The 22911-nt window shown below is 40.8% G+C and overlaps 2 protein-coding genes across 2 annotated transcripts in view; both read right to left on the minus strand.

Moving 5' to 3' along the window:
- Nucleotides 1-229: 229 nt before the first annotated feature.
- Nucleotides 230-2004, minus strand: LOC128267858 (kelch domain-containing protein 4). Its single transcript, XM_053004804.1, has 3 exons — nt 1875-2004; nt 501-1779; nt 230-411 (listed from the first exon to the last, which is right to left on the minus strand). Exons 1-3 carry the CDS (start codon nt 1986-1988, stop codon nt 230-232), a joined length of 1575 nt encoding a protein of 524 aa, XP_052860764.1. The 5' UTR covers nt 1989-2004.
- Nucleotides 2005-2932: 928 nt separating this feature from the next.
- Nucleotides 2933-22911, minus strand: part of LOC128268925 (ankyrin repeat domain-containing protein SOWAHB) — a 60923-nt gene continuing 40944 nt past the window's right edge. Inside the window, exons 6-13 of the mRNA XM_053006229.1 lie at nt 22820-22822; nt 15572-15661; nt 15462-15467; nt 11290-11362; nt 9775-9864; nt 3664-3690; nt 3378-3580; nt 2933-3294 (exon numbers count right to left, since the gene is read on the minus strand). Of these exons, the coding sequence (XP_052862189.1) occupies nt 3055-3294; nt 3378-3580; nt 3664-3690; nt 9775-9864; nt 11290-11362; nt 15462-15467; nt 15572-15661; nt 22820-22822 (732 nt within the window). The 3' untranslated portion in view covers nt 2933-3054. The remainder of the gene's footprint in view (nt 3295-3377; nt 3581-3663; nt 3691-9774; nt 9865-11289; nt 11363-15461; nt 15468-15571; nt 15662-22819; nt 22823-22911) is intronic.

Below are 22911 nucleotides of genomic sequence, written 5' to 3' on the forward strand. Positions count from 1 at the left end.
GTTGTTCTTCAGTGGTTTTTTCATCAGTGGTATTTGTCCTGTCCTTTCTTTTCCACTTCTTTGTAGTGATATTAAACCAAAGTTAACATTATCTTTAATCATCATTAAAGTGGGTTATATTGGTTTTATTTACTGACTTGAGACAACAATATTTGCCACTAACTTGTTGTGACTGTCAACAAAGGGTTCGAAAAAAAAAACGCAAAAGCATGGTTAGAACATTTAGAGGTTAGTCCGTTTCCATATCAGACGAATCGCCGTCACTGTCCTCAGTACTTTCATCGTCATCTTCCTCCTCATCATCGTCCGTATCGTCCCCGGAAGACTCTCCTTCACTGTCCGAGCCAAGCCAATCGGCGGAATCTGAACTGTTGGCAATCAATGTTTTCCATGCTCCTAGCTTATGAAGATCTGTAATTTGGTATAAAACAGAAAACACAGACGTTGGATTACATGTTTTGTAATGATTGGTGCCAAAACTTTGACTTGAGATTACACACCGAGAGAATGAAGATCGCTCAAGGTGTACTGTTTGGACCCAGTTTCAAACAGTCCACCATAGACGTACAGCCGGCCCTTGCAAACCACAACCGCTGCATTCATGCGAGGTGACGGGCCATCTGAATCCAGCACTCCCTTATCCACGGTGACGGCTTTTGCACTGTTTTTGCTGCTTGTTCCACTAACGGTCATTGTAAAAATTCCATCATCTGACACCACTTTGGAACCTTCAGCAGCATCCGTTTTTTTATCGGATAGGTTATCTTCTCCGAAGCATTCGGAGTCAGCACCTTTTCGGGATTTGGCACTGGACTCAAGCTTTCGCCACGTAGTTGAACCGAGGTCAAGGACGTGCAGTTCGTTACTAAAAAGACCTTTTAGGTTTTCTTCGTCCTCCTCGGTGTCCATGACGCCACCAAACGCGTAAGCTTTCCCATTCGGTGCCATTGCAGCGGACATTCCGCTGCGGGGTGCTGGTTTTTTGCCACTCGCCTTGACACTGGTCCATTTGAAGTTGGTCTGCAGATTTCCTTTCGGATCGGCTTGGTCGGTGCCCGAAAGTGCGTACATATCGGTGTACGTCGTGCCACGGTCGACTTCTTTCTTAATCGTTGTTTTGGAGTATCCTCCCCAAACAAGAATTTTACCATCGCCGGCAGCAACCATGCAGCAACCGGACCGTGGCGGTGGAATTACACTACCGCTGGTCTCGATTTTACTCCACACATAGTTCTCCAGCGAGAAGACGTATAGATCATTGAAGTAGCGATAGGATGCGTTGTTGTCGTGAAAGCCACCGAAAACGAACAGCTTCTTCCGGCTTGCGACCATTCGATGACCACTGCGCGCGCTAGGGCCATTTGGTGCGTTCAGTTTCTCCCACTGCTTGCCGGACATTCGGTAGACCCAGAGGTCTCGGTAGTGGTAGAATTGGAGCTGCGAAGGTGACGCATATTCACCTCCGAACATCCAGATTTGTCCTCCATCAGAGGCAACGGAAACCATCTGGTGGCCACAACGCGGCGCCGGGCAGGTCGACGAACGTAGCGCTTTCCATTCCTGTTTGGCAACATTGTACGAGTAGAAGTCGCCGTAGATGGTGCTCTTTTGGCCATTGAAAAATTCTCCACCATGAAGGAAAATTTCTTCCTTGTCGCCAGGATGTGCACAGATTCCCACGTTCACTCGGGCGGTTGGAGGCGCACAAACGGTTTCAGTAAAATCCGACGATTTTGTGTCCTTTGGCTCAAACTTGGCGATTATATTTTCAATGTCATCCTAACGGCACACGGAATAAAGTAGTTTCCAATCACATTCTTCGTCTAAATTCATTGACTGGTTAGTTTGCCGGTTGGCAAAAAGTTATCACTCACCTCGCCCAGTTTGGTCAGCATCCGTTTTTGCTTTGCAATCGCTTTCTTGTCCGTTTTCATGGAGGTCTTTTCGGCCCCCAATCCTTTCTTTTTGTTTTTATCTTTTCGACCCATTGAGAAATTTCTGAGAAACAACGATACCTTGAAAAATGCCGGTAGAATTAGGCTTCGCGTTCGTAGAACGATGGTAAAACGTGTTTTCGGTTTGTTTTTGACGTGGTAGAGATCCTTAGAAACAGATGTGTAGGGAAGTCGTTTTGTTTACTTGCTTTACACACTTCGCTGTAGCTGCAGCGTAACATGCACAATAGTGGAGAAAAAAATGCACAAATAACTATTGCAAAACTGTCTCTAACTGTTCAACTCAATGCCATGCCATCATAATTTTTTTAATAAACCCTTAACATTAGTTAAACCATTTGATTATGGAATAATATTTGCAGCACCGATAAATAGAACTAACCAAAACTGACTGTTGGGTTTGTGTTTTGGACAACAGCAAACTAATATAACAAAACAAATTCAAAACGGTTTTGTCAATAGTTGTTTGTTGTAAAGCTCCGATGAGGTTGAATTTTTTTATATTCTTGAGAATGGTCTGTCAAGATTTTTCTCTCTGCAAGATTTAGTGAGACGAGCCGATTAGAGCGGCTGCGGCTGTGTGCGTGAAAGGTTCATTTTTTTCTATAAAAACTGCTCGATTTTATTCGTGTTGCAGAAAAAATCGACCAGTTGGTCTTTTTTCAAACATTCACATTTCCGTTGATTGGAAAAAATAGCTGCTGTTCTCTGCTGTCCGATTTGTTGAGAGTCGGAGTTGATTTTTATAATTTGTAACACTCACAGTTAATTAATATGTTGAGAAGTAAGCACAATAATAAATATGCCCTTCATTCGGAGGAGAACCATTTGTTTATTTTAAAATTTCGTTTGGCGAACAATGCGAAATTCCATTTCACATGTTTTCGCGTAAACCTGAAAAAAGGACTTTTGAAGATGGAAAATAAATGACTCCGTTCGGATTACGTCGAAAAGAACTACTCATCACTGGCTTTGTATTTGCATATACAAACAGATCGTTTTATTGAGTTAATCAGTACGCCCCCCATATTTCGCAACAAGGTTATTCCATGAATGTAAAGTGTAAAAAAAGTGTGTATATGAAAGACGAAGCAACCCTCTAAATATAAGTTGGTCGCCAGTTTGAATCAAATCCACAGGCGGTATCCGAATCGGAGTCACCCATGGACTCTCCATCGGGATTTTCCGACAGTGTACTAACTGGCGCACGCACCTGAGATGGTGTTGTGGGCACGCTGTGACTGAAATGATCGCCGCCAGAGTCGTACTCGATGTCGCGCTTCTGACGTCGCTTCTTAGTAGAGCCGAGCTTCGGTGGCGGCATGCTCGAGATATCTTCCTGTTCGACCGAGGTTAATTTCACGTGTGCGCCGTGTTAATGGGATAATTGAAAAAAGTCCACCGTAGAATGGCGATGCTTGCCTGAATATTGTCTGCCGAGCCCCAATTCTTGTGTATCTTGTCGATGAAGATACCGCCGTGTGGCGGGGCACTAGACCTAACCACTGTCGCTGCTGGCATCCGGGTCTGGTTGGTGCCAACTCCCAAAAAGTTGCTGAAGGCTTCGGTAGTTTTCTTCACTCGTACGTTCAGAGAACCAATCCTCAGGAATCCCGAGTCTTTTTCTGTGTGAACGAAATGCAGAGATCGCGCGTGGTTCCAGCATTAATCGCAAGGCTTCGCAAACCATTATCCTGCTCCGCCTTACCTGAGTGCTTTTTCCGGGCCTTGATTTCTGCGTTAGGTAACAAACAGAGTTAGACGTTGTGTACTTTTCATTACTAGTGTAACTTTTTAAGGATAAATGAAACAAGGACGTAGTTGCTACTGCATGCAAAACAGAGATTACATGCTTCCATGGGAACACACCACACAGGGGGACGCCCGAAAGTTACGTGTTAGAGGCTAATATCTCTAAGCAACAGCATTAGTATTACGAGAGCTGTCTACCTTAAAGTGTTAAATAAAAGGCTTTATAAAACAAAGTAGTTGCGTACAATAATTGAAACACTTGTAATCAGATTACATCCTACCGTAGCACACTGTAAACCAAAAGATGACGTTGGCGCAGTTAACTGCCATCAACTTAAAAGCTACCAAACTACTAGCAGTTGAAGCAAGAGTGAAATGTATTTTTATACAACCCAATTTTTAGAGGTATCGAAACGAAACGAACGCGGCTTCCGTTGAATAAAATAAAAACCTTTCATCGTCTAATCTTTTTTGTAGCAGATTAAATCTAGTTACAGGTTTTGGTACAAGAGACTACAAGACGTATGAAATGGCACCACCCATAGCAGCAATTGGTGTTATTGTGTTCCACATCAGCATCAGCAGCAGTGTGACCTGTTCCGGATTCACATGCCTGCCACAGCTTCTTTCTATGCGTGGCGACAAGTCCATCCAACGCACCACCGCATCTTCCACGAGTAGTGTTTCACACCTTCCCCACACGATGATGATGATATGCAAATATGTGTGTGAGTATCGTAAGCGCGTGCAAATTAACGGGTTCCAACTGACGACCCAATGGCAGACGACAACCTTTTTCTTACGTTTGCGCGGGTACGACGACGAATAATGGTATTTTTTCCGCCATTACCCCACACAATCCCCACCATACACGAACACGCTCGCCGCCGCCGGCTAAGTAAATAAGCGGAACGCGATGCTAATAACAATAATAATAATAACAAAACAGGCCTGCCTACATTGGGCCGCGTCGAGAGAAATCTCGTACATGCGGATTGAGATCCCCTCCCCACACCAGAAAGACGACCGTGGCTTACGATCCAAGACAATCGAAGTGCACCGCGAGAGGCCCGCCTTTATAGAGCGCGATCGAGCGCGGTTTATCCAAGCGTTAATCTACTGACTACTAATACCCCAACCCCCCTGTTCAGCCTAAGGTATCTCCGCCTTCCCCTTTGTGGATACGCACTAATGGCGGGGGGGACCTTCGGCCCTCACTACTGTGGAAAAGATTTTTTCGTATCGGTGTCAATTCATCGTAATTTCCAATGCAACAATTAATTGTGTAAGACACGTGTACCCTCACTATTGTGTTTCTGGTAGGTGTATTTTAACATTTTGTTTCCTCCGACCGAGGTTTTTTTTGTTTCGTTAGCAAATGTTACAATTTGTCCAACATCCAAGATGGCTCATCCAACCGGCGCGCCTGGCCGTGGCATTCGGAGCGCGGGCAAACAAACGGAATATTCTGCAATTCGCTTTTGGCACACACACTAAATTGATCCATCCACCGGTTTAGGGACGTGTTAAGGCGCTTGTGTAGCATATTTTCTGAACCATTCTAAGTAGCGAGACACGTAGAGTCAAAGTATGCTTAGATTGTGCTACAATTTGCCGAAAGATGCGATTGATTGAAACCGATGAAGCCACGTACAATGTTCGACATCAATCGCTACGGTGGCACACGGGCGGGGTTTATGAATCCCATTAGCCGGTACAGAGCTATGAGCTGTTTTCACCTGGAAGGTACCACGCGAGTGACACCTTTCTGCCGCGTAACATGTGTATTTATTGGCGTTGGACATTTCTTCCGTCAGAGAGGCAATCGCGAGAGCAGAGGAATGCTCAACGGCAGAATGTGTGTGCTACGTCTTGTGTGCGCGCCAGGACCAAGGACGGTCTGAGTGCACTTTGACATCATTACACGATAGCTGTCGGGCCGGTGGAAACCGAACTACCGAACAATGTGTATGGCGTGAGTTTACATCGGTCGGCCGTGGGTCATAAGCGCGATATCGATGGGCACGTATGCCGGCGGTGGTATGTGCTTCTTCGCCATTCCTCCGTTCCTCAGCACCACAAACTATCCGGCCAGAACCGTTCCTAGCTACTACTGTCAAGACAGTGCGCGCGCTATAGAGATGCCCACACTTCTTCGGCTCGATCGATCAGTTATTTCGCATTTCGTAAATTGCTCGGTCTTGGGGTTCAAATATTTCAACTGCACTTAACATTGTATTTCGGTGCCTCTCTGCCTCTGTGGTGTGTGGTTGCGCTTTTCTGTTTGTTTTTGTCTGACCACGGGCTTGTTGTTGCGGGCTACGAAAACACAACTCGGAAGTAATCCATACGTTTCCCTTGTACACACTTGTACCACGCACTTCTTGATGAGTGGTGGGTATTTTGCTGCTCGTCAACATGAACTTTTCTGTTCTGCAGTGCGCGGTAAGAAAAGCGCTTTAAACGAACCGGAAAAGGATTAATAGCATGCCTCGTTTAAAAAGAGCAACAATTCTTGCGCATCACACACATAATTGAACTCACGGAGGTACGTACGCGAAAAGACGCCGTGTGTGCGCGAACGACATGGGCCCTACACGTGGTGGTGGTCCTTGTGCTTCGCGCCGGAAATTTACATATTCGTTTCTGTTTTTTTTTGCATGTTTGTGTGCAAATGCAAATTATAATTAATTTTCTCTTCAACGGGGTCAAGAATTGGTTCGGGTGATAACGTTCGTTAACGGAAAGTAAGCTTTGGAGACACAGAGAGGACGAGGCAGGAGAAGAAAAAAGAAGACCGGAAGGGAGAGCGAAAACGAGAGCGGCTGGCCACTGGCTACTGCAAGCTGCCATCGAGCAGACCTCAACTCCATTCATATCCATCCCATTTGCACATCTTCAACAAACAGAAATTACCATGCGGTACGGAGAAAAGGTCCTGCATCTTACATTACGCGGCTGCTGCCACTCGGAAGCTTATTGGTGCGCATTGCTGCGAGCCGTATATCAGGTGGTCAGTGGCGCGCCCGACCATGAATGTGTCACATATGCTGTGATGCGTGATGGAACGCGGGTCGTTGCGTGATCGTTATGGCAAGGAAAATTGATAATGGATATTCATAAATTAAACACGCGACGCGCGCGCACGCCCGAGCCGGGCCGGCTGATAAAAGTTGCTGTTTTTTTGCTTTGTTGTTGCGACCGTTGGTCGTCAACAGACCGGACCGCAAACACACCGGTGATCGACGGCCGTATGGTTGCCGTCTGTAAAATGAAGCGGCTGCGAATGCATGTTGCACTCCACAGTGCGTTGCGAGTATCCTATGAGATGTCTCCGGAAGCTAATATCAACTGTCTATCATTACGGTGAAAGTCGCAAGCTGCTCTTTACCATGATCCGTTCTGCGCAACGAATGCACTGAACTAGTTTGACAGATATTTTGTAATTTAACCTTTTTTACGTTTAATTTTTGCCAGCATAATACCGGGAGCAAGCTTGTGCGAGAACGATACGGTGGTGCTAGGAAATCAGTTCTGCACAGTGCGTAAACGTTTTATTGTTGTGTTGTGGCAATGCATCATGTTAAACAAAAACAAAGCACATAAAACAGAGTGAAACTATCTAGTACACAAAAACACAATTGTTGATTAGGCCGCAAATTAACACAACAATAGGTATCCTATTGACACGAATTCTTTCGTTTGCACGTACACAAACTTGTCACTGGTTCTCACACAATACAACAAATTGAAAAGAGGTGAAAAAGATAGCAAGGAGAAAGAAATAGCGACGTAACAAACATCAGTCAAACAGTAACAAGAGCTGCAGCGCACAAACAACAGGATCAACATAACTTGCCTCCTGGATGACGATAGGGCGTGCCATGTGGAAAACCCGCTGTTAACTGCCTGTAATCGCATGGCTTGGATTTCTTCGTTAATGCAAACGACCAACGGTGGGACACGTGTTACGAGGAAGGAGTGAACCGCCGTCAGTCGAGTGTACGCATGATCCGCACACAACACGCTCGATTCCAGCGAAGAACGCCAGCAGCAGGCAGGATGAAGAGTATTGTTTTCCGGTAGCGTTACACCGGCAAGACGTCGCGGATTACGCCGCCGCCGTCGAAGATGATGGGTTTTCATAGCGGTTAAACGCGACCCATTGCGTACATCCGCATAAGCAAACAAAGCATACAAGATACAAGTAATAATGATCGGTCGACACTCCTCCGTTTGGGAGATGTAGTGTTGTGGAGCATCATATCGGAAGGAAGTTGATAAGAGATCCGCAGGGCGCAATGTGGTTGGTTGGGAGTGTGATTAGAATGCGAATAAGAGAAAAAGAGAGAGAGACGGAAAAAACTTTAGCCAAACAGGGAACATGTTGAATCCACACCAGGAGCTAGAATTATCTGGAATACCTTACAAATAGCAAAAAATGGGTACGATTAAGTAGTAAATAGTAGCGATAAAAAAACAACGTTACGTAAATTGTAAAAAAGTAGCCAAAACTGCACGAAAACCCAAAACACGGTTAAAGCTAGTGAAGCTACGTAGTAACAAAATAAAAGAGAGATATAGAATAGGCAGCATGAGTGTCAACATACAAGATTTACGCAATTCCGTTCTTCAAGTCAAGTTCAAGTCTTTAGTCCGTTCTTCGAGGTAAAAAAAATATAAAAGGGCACGTTTTTTCAATTTGAAAATTGCAGTAGCTGAAAGCAATTGCACACGACTGACGGTAGCCACCGTCAGTATGCAGGATCTTATAGAGTTAACAAATTGAGCCAATGGTCGCCCTTTAATTGAACGTAAAATTTTAAAACATAGAGCAACAAAATTATAAATTATGGGAACGTTATAATCGGGCTGGTCGGGCGCCAAGTTCACGCGATAACGAGCAGCTGGTTGGTGCGTGCGTATGTTTTCAATATTTTCGCCTTACGCGTGTTAAGTTCCTCGGGGTTATGTCTTCTCTCCCCTCCGACGATGTTGGCAGAGGAAAACAGAAACAGTAAGCGATGGGCTACTTACGGTCTTACTAAGCCTTATGGAAACGCTAGAATACGTTGTAAAAGTGCATTCAGTATCTAGATTGGATAGTTACACGCTGACTCATATTGTGCCGCTTTTCGTTACGCAGCACGGTAACGCGTTTAATTAAAACATCATAAGCCCTGCCGCCTGCCGTCCTTGGTTATGCGAGCTATGCGTGCAAGCAAATGTTCGAGAATGCTCAGGAAGGATACATGCTTGGGCAAGATACAAAAGAACAGAAACAGCTGATCTTTTCGTGAGTGTCGATGAAGAGAGCAGAAAGCAGAAGGGTAATGCATAGTTGACATATCATTCGCAAAGCGCGAACATGGCAAATGAGACCAGGCGAACGTTAAAGCACAAAAAGCCGAACAAAAACGGTATGAATGGTTAGGCATAAATGTTAACAAAAATAATGAGACTATAATAATCGCTATGTACTAAAAAAATTTATAATGCATGCATTCAAATCTTTATTTGTCGATTGATCCAACCAAATCCTAGGCGTACTTGGTAACAATACTTGGCGTAAATCGTAACGTAACTCTCCTAAAGGACATTCTGAGCAGAGCTCAGCTGATAAGCGATAGTAATAGTAGCAGGGCGTAAGATATTTGAGTAATAAATGAAAACTGGTTTACAATGGCCAATATCTAGACAACGTTAGTGGGATTGCGTTTTTTGCGGAAAAAACTCTGGTTGGAACGGAGTCCACGACCCGAATCACCCTGTGAGCTGTCACGGGACGGGGAAGCATTGGTATTGGTTGGAGCGGTTAAAGTGGTAGTGTTTTTAGTTTTAGCTTTAGCCAGACTATTCTTGCTGTTATTGTTACTATCCCCATTATCGCGGTCGGTGGGAGAGGTGAAACTTTCTACAAAAGTCTGCAGGGTTGCTTGGTCCGTCGTCGATGGTCTTTGGCGGCGCTTTCGGCGCATAAAAGTCCCTCCTCTGGTCAGCGGGGACAGTGTCTTCGAGGGCAGGGTGAAGAATTTCTCATGCTTAGTCAGTTTGGGTTCATACTCACTGCTGTAGGTCGAAGCGGAGACACTCGTCATCTGCTTCTGGTACTCCAACGGTTTCTTACCGCTCCAGTCGAGCAAATCTCGATCGGCCTCTGGAAAGATTAGGTCAAATGACATGTTGTGATTACATTTTCGTGAAACGACCAAAAGGTTTCGTATTGTGCAGTCAGCGGTTCAAGGTCTTTGCCCGTGGCTGTATGAGACAAAGTAGCATACGTCGTACCTGTCATCATTTCCACAACCATTTGCGGTGTCCACCCTACGTTTGGGCGCCGCGTGACCAAAATCGGACAAACAGCGGTTGATATGCCGCGAAATGGATGACACTTCAATCGATTGGTCCTAATTAATTTATCTCCTAAACTAAAAATAATTAACCATTCACCCGAAAGAGGCTCAGTTATGTTGGAGCACCTTATGAGAACGAGTTCCGAACGAGAGATGGTAGATAATTTCTCGTGCGCAACCCTTCCCACGTTCTCACTTTCTGATAATGTCAATTGATGATCAATTAAAGCTTAGCCTCATTAGCGCCCACGGCAACGGCAGTACGATCTGTCAAAAACGTTAAACAACGCTCGTACGAAAACGCTTGTTGTGGACAGATGAGTCGTCGCGGATCCACCACCATTCGGCTGTTTGATGACCGCCAACCGTATGAATGATAATTTGGCCGGCCCGACAGTCGTGTCTTTGCGTATAGAAATAGGTTCACTCGAACGCTCCGTTGAAACAAACACATTGAAATGAAACGGAATTGAATGAAAGGATTTAAAAAGAAACAACCAAATCGATAGCACCTTCAAACGGACGATGTCAATGGATGAGGATAGCCGCCTTTACCAGCCGGCTCGGGGAAGCGAATGACGCTTGGCCCTGTGACGGACCGCGCGTGCGATTATCATCTGTCAATCAAAAGTTATCGATCAATTTATTTTCCTTATCACCGTCTTCTGGTGACTGATTAAAGCGGGCGACAACGACAAGGTAAGAAGTTGGGCTCGCAACCTATCCTTTCACAGGGCGATGACAGTATAAAATACATAATTTGACAACTAGAGCAAACACCGCTTCAAAAACTCCTTCAATGTGCCGCCTCGTGTTTTGGTGGTGGCCGCGGTTTCATTACGCCAGCATAGCATTGTCAACTTCCTAGTCGAAACACTGCAGTATTCAAGTTTAAATGGCAAACGAACGATTTCTAAATCACATTAGATTTTTCTTCAATTAACGAATGCTTAGTGGTGCTTACGTTTTAAAACTTGTTTCACGGACTTTCATCAAGTTTAAACATGTGGCTTTGAAAAGTGCCGTTCAATCCACAAAATTCCTAAACATTTGATACGACAAAATGCTATCAAAAAAGCAACCGTCAATTATAATAAAAAAATAATAAAATCGGTAGACTGTTTCCTTTTTGGCGAATTGATCAATGTTACCTCCATTTCTACGTACGGACAGTGCAGTGTACGTTTATTAATGACATCTCAAATGTGAACTAGAATAAAAATACTTACTGTATACGTTGCAAAGCAGTTCAAAAATATCATTTCTTCCGAATTGAGTTGCAATATGCAGAGCAGTGTATCCCTGAAAGTAAAAAGGTATATTTTCATTAGGACACCGTTCATCTAATTGAAATTATTTTATAATTGATTGGTTACGCCGTAGCAAAAGAGAATAGTCGAACCTATGTGTGATTTCTACAAATGCTAGTAAGAGAAAGGATAAAGTGATTGGGTTAAAGATTGTTGCAGAGTGAAAGTTGCTCCTAGGTCACGTATACAGTGTAAGGGTTCAGGGTGAGCAGAACAATGATAGCAGGACCGCAGCCTTTAAAATTTGACTGACACATGACCAAACTATGTTCCGGTTCCGTAAAATTCACATCCCCTACGGTCATAATCAACCGATAGAGTATTGCTATAAGAATCACAGAGCGAGAAAGGCAATTATGATTTGGTCGGAATGACAAACAATTTGCAGGCAGGATGGTAGTGGAAAAATCTGGTAGCCAAAATAGGCGTTTATAAAAAATTACATTAATTTTCTGTTGGATAATAAAAGCGAGCTTCGGCATGGCGTTATTTACCAATAAACAACATGCTGAAATACATCAATTTGAAGAAAAAGGAACAAATAAATCAAATAATTTGAATGCCGAAGAATTGTATGAATGTCGTAGCAAAAATACAGAGGAAGTTGTAGAAATGAAGGCAAAGCGACAAGAAAACGTACAAAGATTGCAAACTTCAATACAGTGCCGTTTGGCCGCCGCTGATTCCTTACATATCAACACATGCATCAAATGTTTATAATGTTGTCACGTATTCCACGATAAGCGTAACTAATGCATTATTTCCGGTTCTCCGATCACTTCCCTTCGTATGCGATAGGTGTTGTAACCGACTGACAGTCACTCTTGCGCCCTATTTTTCGCATTCAATATTTTCTCCCGATTCGGACTGTTTGGTGCCGGCTGGTTCGAGAATAAACGCGAAATTAAAAATTTTAAACTGGAACACAATCTTCGCAAAAGGGCTCTCAAAGGGTTCTCACACTGTAACCGATGTCGGATGCTTGGTTCGATATCATGCCTGTTCCGATGTTTTTGGCCTATTGAAGAATGTAAATAGCCAAACAACCCATGGAGAAAAGATGTTTTTAGAATCGATTTTTCAGATGGTGACTGTTGTGAAGTAATGTATTCGAAGCATATGTTACTTAGAATGGTACTTGTTCGTTATTTCTGGATAAACAGATGGCAAGTGATAGTGGATTCATGTTAAATCTGTTTATACGAACCACCGCAAGAAATACTTTTAAAATAACCACCGTAGAAATACAGATATTGTAAATATATTGTATCTAATCCTCTCGTGTTTTACTAATTTCTGAAAATAATTGAGGAGAAGTTGTTTCGAGAAATATCCTGGTCATATTGAATGCTATTTTGTTAACGTAAAAAAATTAAGTCATTCCCAGTGTTTTGAAAACTCTTAATTGGTATTAATTAATAAGTATGAGCACGGCAGAATTTACATATGTTTTCCTGTTATATTTTGGAGCATGTATTGTTTTGCTTGTTATTTGAGCTAGACGAATAAAATACTTTCGGAACATATGTAGATGGTCACGACAGGAACGAATCAGTGCTGTTCAGTTAGTTGCTCGTAGTCATGGTCTTCAAACATAAATAAATTAAGTCCTACATCAATTGAACTGGGTTTGAAATATTTGTCTTTTTCCACATAACAAGGCGGGCAGGAGTTTGTCCTCTGCAAAGGTGACATTCATCACAGACGTGCTTACTTACACTCGTCACACTCCATGAGGTTTACGCCCAGCTCTTGAATCAACTTTTTGTCACTTTTATTCAACCACAAATAGTGCTATTTCTGAAACTTCCGATCCTAAACTTTAGGGCCCGCCACTGTACATAATCTTGACTATCTGCAGACATTAGATCTGACGAAACACTGTTGACAGTGCAAACAAATTCATCTAACCTGAAACATACATGAGTCTGTTCGGAATAGTGTCAAGCTCCGGTGGTTTGGGGCCTTTTATTGAAAGAAAATGAAACGTTACATGTGCCATTTTCTCAGCGCTATTTCAGTTGGTGTGTCTACAAATAGTCAAAGTTCATAAGAAACATATCGGATGATTGAACTGAATATCAACAATTTCAATCAAAGTAGGTCGTGATCAAATGTTTCTCGTTTTAGTATCCTTATACCATTATCATTTAATGTGTTTAAGTACACCATTCCTGAATAATAATAAATAGATGCATAACGCTTCCGATACGGCGTGAAAAGGTTTGAGAAAAAGGAAGAATTAAAACACGCAACTGGAATGAAGAAAAATGTATCTCAAACGACGTTCGAACTTAACCGACATAGACTTGATAGTTGGTTAAATTACTAATTAAAAGGGTTGACAAGAGAAGTACAAGTTGTTCCACATTTTACGTAATAATTTATAACAAATTGCCAAAGTGCCTTCCTATTGCCCTGACGCAAAAATGTGCATAAGTTATCATTTCAATAGATGCAGATTGGTTTGAATTTGTATAGCTGCTCTACAAATAAGTTAGAAGGGTTTTGTTTTCGTACATCTCATTATTTTAATTAATACCTTAAAGACGCTTCATATCCGGAAAACGTCAAAGTTATGCCTCCTGTTAGGCAATGCATACTATATTGACCCGTCCCTTCACAAATCCGTGCAATTAAGCCGCGCGAAATATTAAACGAAATGGTAAATAAAAAAACAAAGTCCACAACGGCAAAGTGACATTGTGACGCTGCTAGAAATGCTAGTACAAACGGGTAAAGATGTACTGAGATACATTCATGTCCTAAGAGGTAATGCAACATTTGGTAGCATTCATAACATCAAACAACACATTTCTCCTGTAAAATATTTGTGCAACAGTGCCCTTAAAACAGATTGCATTTGCACATGGCTGGCATCAAACAAGAATTAATGTGCGTGCATAATTTCTCACAGCCATTCAAATTAGTCGCACATAAACAATTAAGATAATATGTGTTACAACGACAATGTTGACTTGATACTCGCACGATGACTTATGGATTGGATGTTCCATTATTACAATGAAACAACTTTGCGTAAGGTGTCCCTCAGACGGCAAACGTAAATTTCAAATGGTCCGTAAACTATACACGTATATCAAGAAAGCATTTACATAACCTGCGGGAAAAACACGGATAGTATGGTATTCAACTATGGTTAAAGAGTAGTAGATTAAGTGATGACAAGTACAATCAATGTTAGTTGAAATTGTATTGTGTAAACTCCGTTATTCGTGTACAATATTGTTGAAAAATTAAACATCAAATAAACAAATCATGAAATATTAAAACGTACTTTCATTGTGTTTTTCAAACAATCGGCAAAACACATTACAAAAGATAATAATAACTTGAACCCAAATAACCCGTAACCCAAAAATTAGAAACGCCAATCCGTCTACCCAAAACCAATGGTCTTTTGATTTTTTCTCGATCAATTTAGGATTTTTTGGTAACCAAACTAGTTTGTCATACTGAGCGGATCTGTCTTCATATACAATGGTTACAATTTGCCTACGCCTAACCTACTCAACGACAACTATACAACCTTTCGACTATAACCAGGTAGCAGTTTTCTGGGTTAGTGTTAGTTCTTCTCCGAATTGCTTCTGTTGAATTGCTTTTTGAATTCAACATAGACAAACCAGAAAAAGCAAAAGGCCCATTCCATTTGAATCAGTGATCGGTAGATCGTTGATATCTGTAGGTTATAGCTGGCTCAAGTTGATATTTCATGGAGGGTTCGACTAATTAAACCAAATGTATTTTTTACAGATGTGTTAATGAAATTATAAAAACTAATTAGTGCACACGGGAAATCTCTTTGTATCTGCGCTATGTGTCATTTGTATAACGAAACTAAGATTCCTGGTTGCTGTCGACGAATGTGGCCACATTACTTTAAAAGAATGTCGAATATTTCACCATCAACATTTAGTTTGCTGAATTTGAAGAAAACAATGATTACGTTTTTTTTCAATTTTGCTTTTTAATACAATTACTACATTTACCATATTTCAAAAAACATTTAAATTCCTTGTTGTTTATGTTCCGACACCCATTTAAAGAATGATAGTGACATTACTTACCCCGTTCTGATAAGACATTGACGAGCCATAGAATGTAATCAAAGAACAAAAATTAACCGAAACAATTATTGAGAATTTGTGTACGGAAAATTTGTTTTTGCAATACATACCGTTCTAGAATTGACATCGGCCTTCAATTTTCCTGCTACCAATTTAATGATGTCTTCGTTACCATGTTTCGCTGCCCAGTGAAGTGCCGTCTGTAAAATAATAAAGAAACGTCACTAGAAATTTTTTACCAAAAATAGAAATGTTGCTAAAATATTCTCCATAAATAAATAAATGAAAATAAACCAAGTTTTGTTCACATTTCAAAAACATCCACATAAGAGAGGCAAAAGATTCTTATGAAAATTGAAACATTTTTTACTTCCTAATATTACGCCATTATCAAAGATAAGGTATTTTATGTGATTGAAATGGCACATTAATTTAAAAAAAATGATTCAACACTTTATGCGGAAACAAGAGCATATGTGTACTAAGAAGGCCACAATGCAAAGTGCTCTGATCAGTCGGCTTAGAGAATAAAATGTAATATGTTTCATATGACTTTTATCAAGAATCTTTTGAAAGATCGTATTTGGCACATATTCATTTCTGCAGATTTCTCATGCAGTCGTCCAACCGAGAACATCATAAATCCTTCAAAACTAAATGCATGTTGCTAAACAAGTAAAATACAGCTACATAAACACGAGATCAAAGATAGATTTATATCGACAGCTGGATCTATTCGCTTTCCGGAACCAAATTCTAAACTTCTGCGAAAAAATCTTCAAACACGAATAAAAAAACACCTTACTGTTAAAGACCATCTAGCGTTTTGGCGCAGATGCATTAGAGTGAGCGATATAAATTATCGTTAATATCGAGCAAATTGTTGCAAAGGAGAGCTGTTAGTGCAACGTACAAGCTACCAGCAATTTACAACAAAACACAGCATAGCTCAGGTGTTTTTGTGGTTACTGCATCGTTTTGCGTTCCATTATATGAACTGAGTTTCATAGAATTGAGTTTGTGAAAAGATCTGTTCGGCGACGGAACACCAACATGTTCCCTACGGATAATTAAGAGTCACAGCTTCATGTTAACCTGACTAAAACTTGAAATGTCAAAATAGAAATGCATTGACTGCATGATATTCACAACTTCAATCAGGGAAACATAATACATACATAATCACTATGTAAAACTAATGGCCGTTTTAGGAATAGTTAATATATGAGTATATATATGAACAACAAATGAATTTGAATGATGATGATGGATGTTTTTTTATATCTACCAACGAAGTAAAATTCAAAATTCGGTGAGATAAAGTCACATGTACGGCCTATGATCTGTCTTCGAACGCAAAGACTGATAGCTCATGTAAGGTCATCCATTTCGTAGTTTCAGAAACCAACTTTAAAAAAAAAACACATGAAAAATAAGGTTTTTAATGTGATTTTTCTTATCATAATGGCTGTAGTTTGCCATTATGCGTAAAGTACAATATCGTTCAGATGGCCGCCTCGGGGCCTATGGCAACAGTCGATTCTGATAAGATAATTCTCAATAACTTTTTTGCACATTTCGGGTAGTATCTCGACCATAATGTCGAATGTTATTTTTCAAATGCTCCAAAGTTGCAGGCTTGTCAGCATAAACACGATCGTTTGCGTAGTCCCACATGAAAAAGTTGGTGTCAATCTTCAATTGCAGTCAAATAAAAATTGTTATCATCTGGTGGTATCGCTCCAGTCACCTTTTCTGATGTAATGCTCTCTTTTCAATCGATTGAAGGTTTCAGTGCCTCAGATACGGTAATTTTGCTTGTTTGCCAAGCTTTTTCTTTTGCTCCAAGTAAAAAATTTGCGTTTTCGCATCCTCACTTTTGTAATAAGTTTTAATAATTTTAACGTGTTGTTCTGTTGTTAAGTGATTCAATTTCCGATATGGCAGACATTCAACTAAAAATATGACACTTGGGTATATATATTCAAAGACTGTTAAATGCCAGTCATGTGATTTCGAAACTGTGACTACGAAATGGACATCCCTGTATATGATGAAACAGAGGAGAAATATAATATATACAAAGAAATACCAATCACGGCGCCGACCAAGATTTCAATTGTGCTTTTAGACTTTCTCTCACATCCTGCATCAGCTGGTTGACGATCATTCGATGCCACGGTTTACGAGAACTCGTTATTCATCTTTAACCATCGATCTACGGTTAGCCTGGATAACCAGACTAAACCGAAGCTGCACACTGCCTTGGCCGGCTACCCAGGCAACGGAAGGTTGCCTTCTTTTTAGCAAAGCCTTCTGGCGACATAAGGAATGGTCTTTTCATTGTCAAGCGCATCATCTGATTTCGGGTTTGGATGGTAACAAGAAAAAGGGGATGTTAGGAAAACTTTGCAATTGAAATTGAACTTACACGATACACCGGCGCCACCGTGCGACGGTAGCGGAGACTTGCGCCACAGGCTGCTGTGTCGAGTCTCGTGTGAATCACAGGCGGTTCGTAAGGTGAACGATTAACGAGGCCAAAGCAACGTTGGTGGTAGCGTTCCTGGGTTTGCGGAGAATCTTAGATTTTTTATTATCCACAAGATTGCATGGTCATCATTGTAAGTCCTGAAGATATGTATACTCCAAAGCCTAATGATAGCAACACGATATCCCACAAATAAGCATTAAAAGACCAAAGAATCAGCATTGGTGCATCAGTTTTGGTGCAATAAATGGAGCAAATTTTATACGTTCATGATCAGTCTTTAGGACAAGTTATACAAGGGCAAATTGTGAAATTTTTCAGTACACAATCAAAATAATAAAAACTTTATTTGAAGTGAAAACGCACCAACATCGCATTTTCTCGAACATCTTTTTTTGTTCATTGTGCAAGTCAAGTATTGCTAGTTGACCAATTATCTCAAACATGGTTATTTCAATCCCTAAAATGTACTTTTGATTTTTATGTTTGCTACTTTTGTAATCTTTAAGTGGTAGACTAAACATGGAATTCAACATTGAGCTGACAGTTTCCACTGACCAGATTCCATGTAGTACTTTATAGAAGCAATCATGTTTTGTTTAGACTTTTTAGTGTGGGATATGTCTGTATAACTTTGATAATGGCAAATTAAAAAAAATATAATTCGAGTCACAATTTTGAGCCACATCGAGTCACAGTCGCAATTGAAAGGAAACGTATGTATGAATTCGATCAGACGACAGAGATAACGCCTAACTACTTTTATATCTTTCAAATACTATCAACTATTAAGCTTAGTGAGCTTTTATTAAATATATACTTATTAACAGTGTTTTGCAATGAAAATTATAACCAATTAAAAGATAGAAGTAAAACACTCCAAAATTATACTAACAGCTTTATACTTTTCTTATTAGAAACAGATATTTTTCTCATTTGGATTGTATTCTTTATGCTACCTCAATGACGTGTGGCAGAACCTTTAAACATAGGATTCATTAAGATATTTGATCCTGTTGAGTCACACCGCCGCAAGTGATACTTCAGACGCTTATTTAAGCACTTTACTGAAGACAGAACAACGATCGAAATGTTATTGTTTACCCCGCGCCGATGACCCGCATCCATTTCGCGAATTTTATCTTTGAACTTGCTTTTGCGTATCAGCCGATTGTAGAAAAAAAAGTCTGAGAAGATGCTTTCAATCCATAGCTAAGGGGCTTAAACCAGAATTGATCGTGATGGTAAAAGCGTTGCGGTTATTTATTTATTTTTTCTGCAACCGGACAGCGTTTAAAATACTTTCAATTTATATAACTTGTGTATGTGGTAAACGGTCCGAAACCTTAAGTTTGGTTTCTCGGATTGGCTATACGCGTTACGAAAAGATTGAATCTCCACGGAGGCAGATGCTTAAGATGATCGCGACATTTCTCGAAGAATTCTGAAAATATTTCTTTTGTGGTTTGCTTACATTAGCGTTCGTCGAAGAGCTATTCGAGCACTCCAAGCGTATGTTTCTTCAACTCCTTTCGTAGTGGAAAGAAAAGCAAGAATGTTACTGAGATTTGGGAAGCCAGCGCAAAAGAATGCGTTACACATACTAAGTGACACAAGTGACAAAGCTTTTTCAACGAAGAACAAGAAATCCCAATACTTTCTTGGCTTTGGTGTTTTGTTTCCAACAAAACATCAAAAATCCTTTTATAAGTTCTCAAATGTTGGAACATAAAAAAAAAATTAAACTTTATATTGCCTTATAACCTGATAAATTTACATTATTTTCATAAATTTACATTTACATTATACAGCAGTCGGTAAACGCTCGTCGATGTAACGCAGCAAGCTATGGGTACGAATTGCACCGGTTGTCACGCAGCCGGCCATGAGTTCGATTCCCGATACCGGCGTGACATGTTGGTTGGCGCGGGGTCAACAACTCCACCCGTAAAAACACACCACCGTTACAGAAAGCAGCAAAGATTCACATTGTCGCTAGTGTAGGCCAAGACCGCTCAGCGGTTGTAGGCCGATAAGAATAAAAAAAAATAACAAAAAAGTTTGACAATACCAATTTCAATAGATACATGGATTTATTGACAATGTCGACAATTGACGTTGTCGTTGTCATTGTCACAATTTCTACATAGGTTATTTTATTTTATGTGCACACTTTCTTCATACACTTTTTTGCATGTAGTGCAAATGTTTGTAGTATTATTGTTATTGCAATGTCCCATTTGACACCATTTGCATACAGAAACCGCCCGACTTGTAGCTGGTATATCAGTTTCGTGGGCTTTTTGCCTTGAAGTCTGACATTCTGAAGCAAGTTCTTCTGCCAACTGAAACAAATAGTCTTTCCGTGAGATATTTTCACCTGTTGTGTTTATGTACAATATCCAGCCATTTATTCCGGCTAAATCTGAATTGAAACTGCTCTGTCAGTGAAAAAGGTTGGTCTGGTAAAGGTGTTGTGTGTTGTGTCAAAACATGTTCAGTAAAAAAAATGTTAAACCAAACTTTAACTGAAAATTGTTTACTTTAATTAACTTTAACACCGTTACACTCAAGAGGTGAGAAATATTTATAGGCAAAAGAAATATACAGAATGTTTACTGCAGACAGCAAAAGAGAAATAAAGAAAGGAAATACACAATATAGATAGAATGAAAGAAAGAGAAAGAAAAAGAGAGAAAGAGAGAGAAATGCAACATGAAAAGACAAAACGGAAGTATAGCGAGAAAATGAGGAATGCAAACAAGCAAGGTCGGAATTATGCTTCCATTTTATCAAAATTTGTATCTACAAGCAATTTATTATCAGCGCCGTTTAAAAGATCCGGTGCGCGATGTGGCCAAATGCGATGTCGAAAAAAAATCTCAAACTCCTTTTAGAGTCTACATATAGTAAGGAAACAATAAGTTTAGGTCAGGTCGATTAAGCTCAACATTTGGACACGTTTGCAAGGCTTTGTACTGTACAATGCGTATGTATGCTCTCGGTACGCAAACTGACGGTTACACTGGATCAATATATCCTTTAGTGAGCCATTTCAGAATTTAGTGCAAAAATGTTTGCTGGTCCGTGTAAAGGATCTTTTCATCTCTGTTTCGGTACCGACAATCGTTAATGGAACAATGATCGTAGAGCACCACTGTAGCCTGTGCTACTTCACATAAAAGATGCACCGCATTGGCTTGGCCGCGCAAGATGCCAGACCGACTGCAGACTGTTGATATAGATCTGCGAATCGTAATAAGGATCGTTTTCTGTAGCTTGCTCTCTCTCATGTATTCTTCTCGGTTTGCACAGTAAACAGCTTGTTCGATGATAGTTTTATAGCATAAAAATGAAAACAAATAAACTAAATACTCACATACTATAAAGCACATACGCTCGTTTCCCCACCGTGGGCACCCAGTATCGTGTTGTCGGTCGGCGCATCGTGCAGTTTCCAGGATGTGTTGCATAAGTTAAAATGAAGTATTTCGGGTTTTCGTATCAGCCGTATCGTATCAGCAGAATGTATCCGTTTCGAAAGATGCGTCGAATTTATGATCGGAGCAATCAGAAACGCCGGGTCGGTAGCGCAAGTTTGATCATAGAGATGCACATGTGAAAGAGGGAAATGCGGATAATATTTAATAATTTATTCCATCGTAGACGTGCACTGCATCCTATAGATTTTTATTCATGTTGTTTGCTGAACTGGCTTATCTGACTACTGACTACTTTTCCTCTGAGTACGTCTTTTTCGCATGGGTATATTTCGCACAATTACTTTCGAGTATCCCGATATTTATTATCCTATATTGAAAATAATTATAAAAATGTTTATATTACTGGCCACCGAAAGTTCAAGCAGAACCGAACGAAAGCAATATACTGATCTGCGGGAACTAAAGTAAAAATAATACAGCACAGTGTACAATATCAAAATATATTTGTTAACCCAACTACCTACTTTACTTCTCTAGGCCCACACAAAAAGTAATTGAAAACTGGCGAGGAACAAAACGAAACCCCAAGAAACCACGGCCAATCCGAAATCAGCGGTTTGTGAAGCCCACTCCTAGCAGCAGATCGATCTTGAAGCGTTCTTGAAAAATGTTTACAATCTCTTCGTGGCTTTGCAGAATGTCTCAATTTTAAAATGATTTTGTCTTCATTGAACAGCAGGTTTACAAACTATGGTGCCAAAGGACGCCATGATGATCATGGGAAGCTAAGTCGTGTCTTTTCCGATCGGGAACCATTTGCCATCGCTTAAGCCTTTCAGTTTTCTTTTCGCAGATACGCTTCTATCTCGATGTAAACCAGGCAATTCAACCTCACGATGACAATACACCGCCACCAGGACTAAACGGTTCCTTAATTTAGCATTGTTCGTGCCGGTACAGCTCCCAGAAGAAAATATAGCAAACTCCGGTTGCATGCGTGTGGCACGGATTCCCAACTATCAGTAAGCACTCGACGCAAATCACTGGTTTGCCCTGAGGGCCGAGAGACTGTCCCACGAAGATTTCCAATGGAACTTCTAAATGCAGAGTGGAACCGTCCCAGCGGCGTACAATCGATATGCTGAGAAGGTGGTCATGTTATGGTCGAGTCGGTTAATTCGTGAACATTAAACAATCGTTGGCATCGTAGGTAGCTTAGTTTCTCCCGGCTGCTGCTGCTGATAATCTGAGGCCAATTTATTTGTGACCTTATTCAAAAACAAATAAGGGGCACGTTTGATTACAAGCGCCCTCTTATGTCGTGATATTTGTTGGTGGCACACGGTAAAAAGGAACAAACTGCAAAACTGAATTCGCCCTTGGCGTTCTACATGCAAGGTATAGGGAAGATCCAGATTATTAACGTACTGCGAAAAGGTTTTTCGTCGTCGACGGCGTACGGTGTAGTCTCTTGAACAATTTAATCCCGCGACAATAATGATCATAATCACTGAGT

The sequence above is a fragment of the Anopheles cruzii genome, chromosome 2, assembly GCF_943734635.1.
Source record: "Anopheles cruzii chromosome 2, idAnoCruzAS_RS32_06, whole genome shotgun sequence".
Taxonomy (NCBI): domain Eukaryota; kingdom Metazoa; phylum Arthropoda; class Insecta; order Diptera; family Culicidae; genus Anopheles; species Anopheles cruzii.

What these genes read in the sequence shown, in the direction of transcription:
- LOC128267858 (XM_053004804.1), bottom strand. Translation starts at nt 1,988, where the DNA reads ATGGGTCGAAAAGATAAAAACAAAAAGAAAGGATTGGGGGCCGAAAAG. An exon ending in TGCTGACCAAACTGGGCGAG is followed by an intron (nt 1,780 to 1,874) that starts GTGAGTGATAAC and finishes GTGTGCCGTTAG; the next exon opens with GATGACATTGAAAATATAAT. An exon ending in GAGCGATCTTCATTCTCTCG is followed by an intron (nt 412 to 500) that starts GTGTGTAATCTC and finishes ACCAAATTACAG; the next exon opens with ATCTTCATAAGCTAGGAGCA.